General features: G+C 38.4%; 1 protein-coding gene across 3 annotated transcripts in view; it reads left to right on the top strand.

Annotated features, from left to right (window-relative positions):
• The window catches only part of LOC102204136 (RNA-binding motif, single-stranded-interacting protein 3), a 158,710-nt gene that overhangs the window by 85,544 nt on the left and 60,883 nt on the right, over positions 1–12,283 (top strand). For all 3 annotated transcript variants that reach the window (XM_005743148.1, XM_005743147.1, XM_005743145.1), the window contains exon 3: positions 3,241–3,299. In XM_005743148.1, coding sequence (XP_005743205.1) covers positions 3,241–3,299 — 59 coding nt within the window. The remainder of the gene's footprint in view (positions 1–3,240; positions 3,300–12,283) is intronic.

Below are 12,283 nucleotides of genomic sequence, written 5' to 3'. Positions count from 1 at the left end.
AGAAGGGGTGATGATTTGGACTTGTTCTGCAGCCACAGGACCTGGGCATCTTGCAGTCACTGAGTCAACCATCGAGTCCTCTGTATACCAAAGTATTCTAGGGTGAAATCTGAAGCCGTCTTTCTAACAGCAAAAGCTTGGCCCAAATTAGTTCATGCAACAGGGCAATGATCCTGTGCACAGTAGGAAATGTACAATAGAACAGTTAACAAAGAAAAAAATTAAGATGTTGCAATAGCCCAGTCAGTCCAGACCTCATCCTGACTGAAAAAAGAGAGCTGTGCATAAACAAATGTCCACAGACCTCAATGAACTGAAGAGACTGAAACAGTCATACAGAAAATGTATTTTGTTTCTCTTTCCAAAGTATTTTGTTAAAGGACTCTGTGTAATAAGCCTTGTGGTGGTGTTCATCTGAGGGTTGTCTGAAACCTTAGAATTAATAAGGGTATGTTTTTTCTTTTGGCTCACCGTGACTTTTCAGGGATTTAACTCAAACTTCTAGCCTGTAACCTGTCAATACAAATTTACTTTAAAATACAGTTAAAATACAGAAAGAACAGAATAATTGACAATAAAAATAATAGGTGTAACCCTCCATTTGGTGCTTAGGAGATGGAGAAAATAATCTAATTTCTTTTAATGAAAGTTACACATGTAGCCGTAGGTTATACCACTTTTTTTTTTTTGGCTTCCTGGAGAATTACTTTAAATTAGAAGTAAAATTACATCCCCAGATATTTTTCAGAACAAATTTCTCTATTTTTTAGGCACAATGGAAAGTAATTGATAAGGAAGTGCTGACCTTTCCTTTCTGGCTCCTTGTAGTCTATTATTGGTATGTTTTAAGTATTTCAGTAGTTTTTATGGGTCTCTTACGTGTCATTGCTATTGATTGAAGTGTAGGTCGATGTTATTTGACTCCAGGTTTGTTGGAATCAACCAAAATGTTCCAGTTGGGACTTGAAGAGGACATTCTGCACTTTCCTCTTATTCCATGATCTAAAATTTCCTCACTTAACCATCTGATCTGTTATCAATACTTTTTTCCATTTCTTCTGCACAATAGTAGATTGTTGTAGCTGTCTGGATAAAATGAAATGTTGCCATTAAATCACAAATTTGGATGTTGTAATAGGACATTTCCCCAAGGCCATGGCGTCATCCTCTCTCTTCTCCTCTCCTCTCGCTAACCTGCGTAACTACAGAGGGAACAGGTGGACACAGTCTGACAATAATGTACCCAAACATGGAAACATGTTTTTGTTTTCCTCTTTTTGAAATTAGACCAGTGCGACCATATTTTTTTTTTATTTTTTTTTTCCTCTTCAAGATTCATAGTGTAACTACCCAGGCACCCCCATCCCCCCACACCCCCGCTGTCCAGAGTCTGGATATGTTTCAGTCTTCTGCTGGGAAAAACAAGTTGGCAAAACACGTGGATGATGTATGAGATCTTTGACATGGATTCAAACTTCCACAAACATACTCTGTCACACACGTAATTACACCTACACAAGTATTTGCATGCTCAAGTGTTCGGTCACATGCACTTGAGTCATGCTGATGTAGAAGTCACTGAGAGTTGGTCTTGCTATTGCCAGATGGTGTGTGTAGTGTGTGTGTGATTACTGCTTTGGTGTAGGTTTTTTCTTTTCTTTTTGATCTGTGCCGTTGCGTATACGTGTGGGCGATTAGCCTTGTTTTCTTCAGAGTGTTTTCCACGTCTGCAGCCGTTGGCTGGCTCCACCAGCCGCAGGCCAAAGACCTTATTTACCACCAGCTATGACTTTTGGGAAAGAAATAGTATCAGCCAAACAGATTTGATTTCAGCCCATCACAATCAGCGGGTTTGTAAATACCATTCAGATATAGATTTAAATTGCAGGAATGAAAATGTGTGAAAACTGAGTGTTGTTCAAATGTTTGATTTTTGACAAAACCAGTGATTTTTCTCTCTGCCAATTGCGAGATCATACGCTGCTCATCTGTCATGTTAGGTGTGATAGCAGTCCTTTAAAGCCTTTTTTCCTGTCCCAATAGAGTTTGATATGAGGCTGTCAGGCGAGCTAGACTCGGTTCTCTTCTTCTTAATGACAGAGTTGGCTGACAGAGACTCTCCTGATGCTGACAACTAAATGATCTCTTCTTTATTAAACACCTCTTACTATGTCTCCATCTCCCCCGGACTATCTCACTTCCTGCTCGCCTTGAGTATCTTTTTATCTTTTGACTGACTGCTCTCCCTCTCCTTGTCTATTTCACATTCCTTAGTCTCTCCAACCCTTCCGCTGCTTTTCTCACCTCCTTTGCTAGTAGGAAGCTTCTGCATTGTTTTCTCATTGAGTTGTTTTTGCTTCTACCTTCATTGTTTCCCTTTTTTTTTTTTTTTTTTTTCTTCCCATCTCTCAAACAGAAGAGGGAATATACTTCCATCCTTTACCTGGGGCTATCAGCCAGTCTGCTAGCCAGTCAGCGAGCTTGTCGGGCAGAGTGTCAATCTGTTTGATAGTCACTCAGCAGCCAGTCAGTCATTGTGCACCAGTGTGAAAACATTAATTAAAAGTCTCATCCACAAAGCCAGGCAGTGATCCAGGCTGATCTCAACAATTCAAGCTTTCTGTCTTCGTCTTTTTCTGACTCTACCTTCCTTTCTGTCTCTGTTATCCTCTCTCTTCATACCTTCTCAGCCTCTTTCTGGGTTTTGTCTGTTTCTTTCTCCTCTTTCCTTGAGCACTAAAAGACTGGTCTGATAAGAAACATTATTAACTTCTTTCTGAGAACCCAAGAACAGAAAGCTCGAGAATAGAAGTGGGATGTGGGGGGGAAAATAAGGAAGTAGACAAAGAGAGAGGCAGAGGTGTCAAACATAAGAGAGTAAGGTGGTGAATCGGACAGGAGACATTAAAAGTTGGTAGAGGGAGCCGACGGAGGGACGGACTTTTTGTTCCTCCATCTGCTGGATGGAGGTTGTGTGTCTATCTTGTTAATAATTCTGACGCAAGTCATCCTGTGGTGACCATTTCGTGTGCATATTTTGTGGTAGTCCATCACTGCGTTGTTTCCTTTGACTGGACCAAACTTGTGACTCAACGATAGACCAGAATTATAACCCTGCAGCTCTGCCTGCAGCACAGCTAAATATTTACCCAAGACTCAAATAACTAATATTGATCCAGATGTTAAAAATGGGCCAGCAGCAAATCAGAATGTTACATTGTTGTTGTTTTTGTTTTGCAGATATGGGAAAATTGTCTCTACAAAGGCCATCTTGGACAAAAACACCAATCAGTGCAAAGGTGAGTGAGTTTCATTCTACTTGTTTCTGCAAGGATGCAGTATCTGCACTGTACTTCACAACCTCAGATCTTGATTTGATATTTAAGTCTTTTTATTTATAGAGACCATTTCCTTTACTTAAACACCGACAGTGTAAGTCCATGTGTTGGAGAACACACGGCCGCTGACTATAAAGGCCATGTTATCCTTTAATCTATCGTAATGATGCACTTCTAGAGAATCTCTATTTTGCTTAACTTCACCGTGATGATGATTTCAGGATTGCTCTCTAATGATACTCAGAGTTGAGTGCATTTTGAAAGCAAGCTGTTGGTATTGTTGTCGTATGCAAAATCAGGATGGAGAACACCAGACAATAGACACAATATGTTTCAAATCGTCTCTGCGGTAAACGGGGCTCACTCAAGTGTCCTCTGATGAGGGTCTGCTTGATTGTTAGAGTGGTCTGAACAAAGCACTAATCAATATGATTGTAGTCGTCTGCTTTTGAAGAGGCACACAAGAGCGTGCGTTCAGAATGATTGCTGCTCATCTGTCAGAGCTGTACTCAAAGGTATCCTGACACGGTTTAGGACAACAGCACAAAGGTCCTGTAATCACAGTTTCAGGTTGGACGGTGTGAGTGAAGGAAAACCCAGACTGATTGGTTCTGATAGGAGAAATGTTAATGTGAATTTTAAGTCTTCATCTGTGCTGATTACTTAGGATAAAATATTTTGATTCCACTCCTGCTTGTCTTAACATAATAATGGGAAAACCAAATCTCAGTAAGGCTCCTCTGGAAAGTCTTTTACTTCGCTCATTATCTTGAATCTTTCTAATTGGCTAGTTATGTAAATCTTAAACTTCATCTTGCTGCTACCTGCTTCACCATCACATAATCAAATATGGCTTGGGAGTCTTGAGCGCATATTAAAATGCCTTTCCTGACTGCTTTACAGCACAGCCAAAGGAAGGGAAGAAAATTCTATAAGTCCAGTGATAGTTATCAGTTATTCTTTCTCGGCTCATTAATTTTTGTCATTGGTGTTTTGTGAAATGAGTTTTTCAAAACCTGTTTCAGTATGGCCTGCAGTTCATAATTGTGATGTCTGCCAATTATGTCTTCGTGTTCATGCTTCTTTATAGTATGGAAAAGTTATCATTTTTGATCGTACTGCACGAGTGCTTACAAATTAAATGGAAAACGAACGTAATTTCTGCTTTCAATTATATTTCCTGGATATGGGTGATGATATGGTTTCATTGTTCACCAATCCCAGGCAAACACAGTTTATTTGAAAGTCTAAAGCTTATTAGTGTTTACCAGTGCTGTACTTTTGTATAAAAATGCTGTTAGGAGCACGTCAGTGAGCCACGATATTGGGTGAGATCTCTCTAATGGATGCTGACACTCTGTTTCCAACCTGTGCACATCTGGTGCTCAAATACATCGGCTATGTATCAATCCATGGTAGAAAGTAGTCCACAATATAGATTTACACCTATTATAAAAACATTGTGGAAAAGCTGTTTCAGCTAATACAATATGTTTGTGACTTGGGTTTTGAACAACCACATGGGAAGATAAAAAATGATTAAATGAACAGTTATGTATTGACTTTTCTTTGCAATAAATAAAATAAAAGACTAAGATTAATGCCACATGGTGTCAATTTTGACTCATTGGCACTTCATTAAATATACCTGTGCATCTGCTAATCAACTCGTATCCAATCGGTCAATCACATGGCAGCACCTCTATGCATTTATGCATGTAGACGTGGTCAAAACAATCTGCTGAAATTGGACCCAAAGATGCTTTACGAAGAAAAGGGAGAAATGTGATTTAAGTGTCGTGTTGTTGTTCAGACAGGTTTTCTAGGAATTTCCATTCAGTTGTCTTTAAGGTTTCTAGCAAGCAGTCTAAAAGAGAGAAAATAGCCAGATATTGAGCTAATAGACAGGCAGCCTAAACCTAAAACAACACATTGAATGTTAAAGCAGATGTGCAAGAAGACCACACTACCCATATGGAAAAGAAATAGTAAAAACATATATGATTTACTCATGTATAAATCATATAAGCCTTACATGATTTACTCATGAAAGTGGCCACTTTCTCATTACTTTCATATATATTTTTTAGTAAGTATACAAAACATACAAGTTTCATTATATGATTTTTCAAGGGATTTTATGTGTTTTGACTCTTGTATGCTTTTCATACAAGTTTCATACAAGACAGATAAAAACTTTATAAGATTTATATATATCTTTTCCATATGGGTATGCACCACTCCTGTCAGGAAAGAACAGAAACTCGGGTTACATTTTAAACAAATAGAAGATTGGAAAGATGTTCCCTGGTCTGAATACTCTCGATTTCTGCTTTGACATTTAGGGGATGTGGTCAGAATTTGGCATAAACAACATGAAAGCATGGATCCATTCTGCCTCATATCAACCGTTCAGATTAGTTGTTGGTGGTGTGATGGAGTTGAAGATATCTTCTTGGCACACGTTGGGCACCTTAGTACCAAGTGACAGTCATTTCAGTGCCACAGTCTACCGGAGTATTGTTGCTGACTATGCCCCATTCCTTTATGATCACAATATACCCATCTGCTGATGGATGCTTCCCGCTGGGTAATGTGATATGTCACAAAGCTCAAATCATCTCAAACTGGTTTCTTGAAGATGGCAATGACTTCATTGTGCTCAAATGGCCTCCACAGTCACCAGATCTCAATCCAATAGAGCAGCTTTGGGATGTGATGGAGTGGGAGATTTGTATCATGGATGTGCAGCCAACCAATCTGCAGCAACTGTGTGGGGCTATCACATCTCTGTAGAATATTTCCAGCACATTGTTGAATCTGTCCCAGTGAAGAATGGATGCATTTATAAAGGCAAACTGGCCTTCCCACTACTAATAAGGTGTACCTAATGAAGTGGCTGAGGTTGGACCCTATTACTATGTGGGTTTTATATTTAGAGTCCAGAATTTGTAACTGCACAGACTTTTATTTCTCTTCTGGGTTCAATTTCAAGTCAGATAAAAAGTTTAGTGAATGAAATTTTATTCTAATATGAATAAAAGTCAGACTGTGACTTAACAGTCTGCAAGCTGTCAGATTTTTTGCAACGTCAGTTAATGGCTTCAGACCAAAGAAGACAAATTGACAGCTTGTTTTAATCACATTCACTCACATTTTGTTTGGCACTGTTGACTAATCAATCCAGAGAAAAGTTCACGCAGCTCGTTGCCTGTAATAGTCAGCATGGGAGGTAAGAGCATACACGAAGCTGGTGTCTTTGTTCCTTGTAAAAAATAAATAAATAAATAAATAAAAATTACATTTGAAAACTTGCCACCCTGTCCTAGTTATATTGCAGACATGACTAGGGAAACTAAACATGAGAGAAACTTTTTTCAGAATGCAATCGCTGTACAACAAGCTATGGACTGATGCACAATATTTAATGCACAGTCTACCATAATACACTAGCTGCAGCAGCATAGGCGATTACAGGCTGTGGCTCTCATCAGCAATTTCGCTGCTTGTGATGTAGACTTCATACATCTTTTAGCCAGTTGTTAACTCACAATGAAGGAGTTTCATTATCAGTCGGCCATTAGAGTGCCTTACAACCGGATAAGTGTTGGTTTGATTGCAAAGGCATTCAGTAGGGACAAGATAAGTGCTTAGCGTGACTAAGAGAGTACAAATTGGCACAGAGAGCTCTCTTGGAAAGGGAGGGATGGATGGGTGGAGGCCCAGAGAGGTGGAGGGACGGGGTAAAAATAAACTGGGGCTGACAGAAAAGGAAGGAGACCCTTTGAAACTGATGATTTAGCAGACAGCCTTTTCTTTTCAGGAAGACTATGCAGAGAGCCAGAAAGCATGAAAAATGTAGTCAAAGAGACAGGTACATAAATAAAGCCATCTTCCCCTGCAGTCCGAGGAGACGCACAGTTCGATTGGTTTGCATACTTTTGCTGTCATGCGGGAACCATGTGATCTCAGTTTCTGTGATGTTTTTCTTGGTCTTTATCCCTGAAAAATTGATGTTTCGTTTTCAGGGCAATGTAAATATATTGTTTGATGCCATGAAATGAGATGCACTGTTTTTAGAATTACTGTTTAATTAAGTAAACAAAGAAAATAAAAGTTTTACTTTATTCTCTGAAATAAAAGTATTATGTTTGTAGAGTCCTATGCTTTGTTGGGAGCTCTGTGTTAAATACACTGGCAGTTTTGTTGTTAGCGGGATCTCTGAGGGAGGGAGGGAGAGTGTATGCTGCACAGGATAGAGGAAGGGAGAGGAAACCACTAGATTGTAAAGGACTTCCATTTCCTAAAGCAAGCACCCTCCCTCTCACTGTCTCTGTGTCTCCAGTAGAATCCCCCCCTTCCTTAAAATTCAGTCTGCCTGTGCCTCTCGCTTGCCCTCTGTTCCCATCTCACTGCAACCCCCAAATTCCTCCATTGCTTCATCTCTTTCTTTGAGTTCCTTGTGTTTCCTTGTGTACTCGGGCCATTAGAATATGCTAACCAAGGCCAGGAGCTCAGGAGATTGGATTGAATCTAGTGGTGTTTGTGTGTTCATGCTCATATTTATCTGTCCTTCCATCGGTGTCTATGAATCCATTTGTGCATGTTTGTGTGCACTTTATCACTTTTTGTATTATCACAAGTGGAATATTTGTTGGAGTGATCACAGAGGAGAGGGTCAAGTGCACAAACATGAATGATTAAATGTTTTAGATTTTCATTTTTCGTTATGTAGACTTATAACATGTGTTCAATCACATTCACATTTTGTTTGAATAGAAAGCACACAGTCTTTCAGTTAAGATTTGGCATCTCAGGACATAGTAAAAATAACATGGTCCTTACACCATGTAATTATTTAACAAAAACCTAAACCAAAATGCTGCTTTCATTAAGAGAAACTAAGACTAAACAATCATTTGGAATTGATCGTGTGTGTGTGTGTGTGTGTGTGTGTGTGTGTGTGTGTACGCAGTGCCAAGGAAAAAACTGATGCCTTAGTAATCTGGGAATTATCCAGACAATTTGACATCCATTAATCTTCAGTGAGAAAAATTTACAAGTGGAAAATATTCAACAGAGTCACCAATCTTCCTAGGAGTGGACCTGCTGAATTCACCCCTATTCACCTCAGACTGTGCAATTCTGATAGAAACTGCAAAAAACCCAAGAGCTGCATCTCAGTCTCTACAGGCCTCAGTTAGCATGTTAAAGTCAAAGTGGAGACCTTTGGCCATAATAATTTGTTTGGGCAAAAATCAAGAACATCATATGACTACTAACGCCTCATACCAGCTGTCAAGCACAGTGGTGGTGATTTGGGTTTGTTTTGCAGCCACTGTGTCAACCATAAACATTTGTATAACAAAATATTCAAGATATTAATGTGAGGTCAAATGTCCAACAGCTTAAGCTTGTTCCAAATTGGGTCATACAAAAGACACCAACAAATCTACAACAGAATATCTGGAAAAAGAAAAGGTTTTGCAGTGGAGAAGTGGAAGTCCAGACCTCAACCTGAAACTGTATTCCTCCAGAAATATGCAAGAGACTAGTACAGAAAAGGATTACTTCAAGTTAGTCAAGTAACTGTTATTCTACCAGAGTCATTTTTACTTAGGTTATTACTTAGGTAACAACACAGTTTAATATGTTAAACCTGCTATGTAAAGACCTTAGAATTGAGATGCTCTTTTTTTTGGGGGTACTTTCTTTTTACCATGACTGTATTGTATGATTTACAAATTACAAAGTGGACAGAAGTTTGGTGTATTCACCAGCAGAACTGTCCATCAGCTTGAAAGGCAGGCATATGCTCGTCAATTCAACAAGCGTCCAGGCTTCTGAAGTGTCCTTGAGGAAGACAATGAATCCCTACCAGCTTCTAGGGTGCACTCTGTCACTGATACTTGACCTCAGACCTCGCTGGAGAGAAGGCCAAATAGATGTTCAGAAAACAGAACTCTCCTTGAGTGATGAATAGATTCAAAACAAATGGCACATTCTCTTCAAGGCTGATGTTTTGTCAAACCTAACCAGTCAGTGAGATGAGCACTTTGAGGAAAAAAAAAACAAAACTGTCTCCATCATTCTTGCTTAAAGGAGAGTGAATGGTGCCAGGGCTGAGCAACACACACCTGTGCTAGGAGAATAAAATGCACACTAATTCCCTGATGTCTTTAGATGTAAGGACCAACTTAAATGTGCAAGGCAGAGCAAGATTACACGCCAACAACTACAACTCAGTATTTTATTTACAGAGCGCGTACAAGGCTCCTGAGACACACTCTTATGCTACTTTAGCACAAGAACGTGTTGGATATGAGCCTCTCGGCTGATCAGTAAGTCACTGTAAACAGAACGGCTTCAAGGAGTGACTGTTGGTTACATTACAGATCAGTCTGGTATTTGAATGCTGTAAATATGATTACACCCAAGTTGCTTTCTTTTAACTCTGTTTAATGTTACTACCATAACTAATTTACTGTTACTTAATATACTAGTTCATAATACATAGATTATATATAAAACATAATATATAGGTTAAGAAATCAAATGTAAATCATCATATTAATGCAAGAAACAGGAATTAGATGTAATCATTAACACAAGCTTAATTGGCACAAAAAACACAATTTTTCTTATGTATGATAACTTATTCTTTTTTCTCAGTTTTTCACAGGGTTTGCTGCAATGATTCTGTAAATTATGTGACACAAATAGTAACATTTTTTTTAATATATTATCGCAGATGGGTCCAAAAGGCTTTTAAGACCACACTTTACTAATAGTGGGTTTTTATATAGATCTGGTATACTGTGGAGCTACCTGCTGCTGTGATAATAGACAAACCTAATGAATTTCATTTTTAATTATTACACAAATGAGATTTAAAAAAAAAAAAGATCTCAATAACTGCGCTACAATAAATGAATTCAATTTGAAGGAGTCGTGTTTCCATGATTTTATCAGGCCTCGATATGCGTGAGTGTTCAGGCAGGTGTTTGTCTTTCTGGACACATTTTGTCAGCACAAAAGCATCACAGTCATGGACGTGCGGTTAACGTCACAGTGAAGGCTTAAAGTAAAGATGTTGTATAATAACTCACTGGTGTTTAGATCTAAGTTAATCAGAAAACTAGTGAGTGAAATCATTTTACACACAGCTCTGATTTACAAATGTTGGCATTTACTTTTAAGTAGTTGTCATTTCTGCCCATTGAAGCTCCAGTTATATCAACACAGCTGTGCTATGCTGATGACGCTGAAGATGTGCTGTCGAACAAAGGGTCTCAGATTTGGATTAGTGGTGACTGACTTAACCAGTTTCACATCTGCTTTGGGTTTCCTCCCCCCACTAATTAAATGGACACTCCAAAATTAAGCAGCACCCATTATAGTTAGTGTGAGAACTGATATGGAACTTTTCAACATTCCCTGGAATAAAATGAAAGCATCCCTAATGCACAGCTGACAAATACTGTGTGCGCAATCTCAATTAGTGGAACTGTTTCAGAGTGGCACTAATTAAATAAATATAGATTTAAAAAGCAGTCAGTACTGCTGTAGGTAGCGTGGATATTTGCATGCTTGCATATATTGTGTATCCATCTGTGTTTGCCACAGAGGCTAATGTGTGCACATCACGTGTGTGTTCCACAGGAAGAACTTGAATGTGTTTGTGTAACCCTATTTAGGCTAAATTATGAGTTTCTCATTAGCAACAGTATAAATATTTGTGTGTGCAGTGCAGATCTTGCTGTGAAAGCAGCTTGCTGCCTTTGAACAATAAAATATCATCTGCTTATCAGCAAAATGGAGCGCATTTCCAAACCCTGGAACAGACAGACAGACAACAACAGATGTTAGGGATGAGGCGTATGCGTGTTTCCAGCGTTCTTATCATGTTTACATTTAGGATTGTGGTAAGTGAGGCTTTTGCCATGTGGATCATTTAACTGTGTTAACATGCAGCCCACTCCATACCACAGCTGGAATTTCAAGGCTTTTGTGCTTCCCCCCCCTTCCCCCCCCTCTCGGGCTTCATGCATGTTTCATACAGATATACAGTCAAAATCACTCACACAAGCATTTTACAGTTTTCTTCACATATGCCTGACGCAATTGCATCCAAGCTGTCTGACACACTGCAGACAGAAGTCTTTCTTTCCTTTTCCATTTTTTTTTTTGACATCTCACTTAACTCGGCCCCATACCCAGTAAAAGAAAATTAGATTATTTTGTGTGCTCCTTCATTAGTCAATCTAGATTCACAGAGCTTCAAATTAAATGGATATCATTGTACATTTTACTTTTAACTTATTAATTTGACTTGAGCAAAGGTAACTTCAGCTGTTGCAAATGCTGCAGTAATTGTATGTTGCATGAGTTTTTGTCTTTTATATATACTGCAGAGACATTCAATACTGATCATTACTTAAGAATATATGTATGTATCTCTAGTGTTTTGTTTGAGAAGTCGGATACAATACAATGGAAGTAATTAGAAATACCAGCTTTTTTAAAGATCATTCTGATTTCTGAATCATGGGGTTACTTAACCTTTTCTTATTTCTTGTTCTATTTTTTCTTTCTTATTCTATATGTTAAATTTGACCTTTTAAATACAGTTTTTTTGTTTTTTTGCATATTCAAATTTCCTTTCTGAGAAATGTAACTGGCAGCATACACATACAATACACTTTTCTTCAATGTAGAATTTTACTTTCATTATAAAAAATTATTAAACCTGACAATTTCTCCCAAACTGCAGTAAGTTACAGAATCCTCTCTCAACTGAAAATGTAGTAACTGTACACCCAATGTTGCTTGGCATATTTTAGCTTATCAAACAAAAACAGATGCAACAGATTTTATATAACATAACAAATGTCAGTTATTTGCTGGACAGTAGCTTTTTGGTTGATTTTTCATTTATAACCTGT

This window comes from Pundamilia nyererei, unplaced genomic scaffold, assembly GCF_000239375.1.
Source record: "Pundamilia nyererei isolate P.nyererei 1_Seehausen unplaced genomic scaffold, PunNye1.0 scaffold00128, whole genome shotgun sequence".
Lineage (NCBI taxonomy): Eukaryota > Metazoa > Chordata > Actinopteri > Cichliformes > Cichlidae > Pundamilia > Pundamilia nyererei.
The sequence above is the reverse complement of the archived record's forward strand: the minus strand, read 5'-3'. Positions and strand labels throughout refer to the sequence as shown.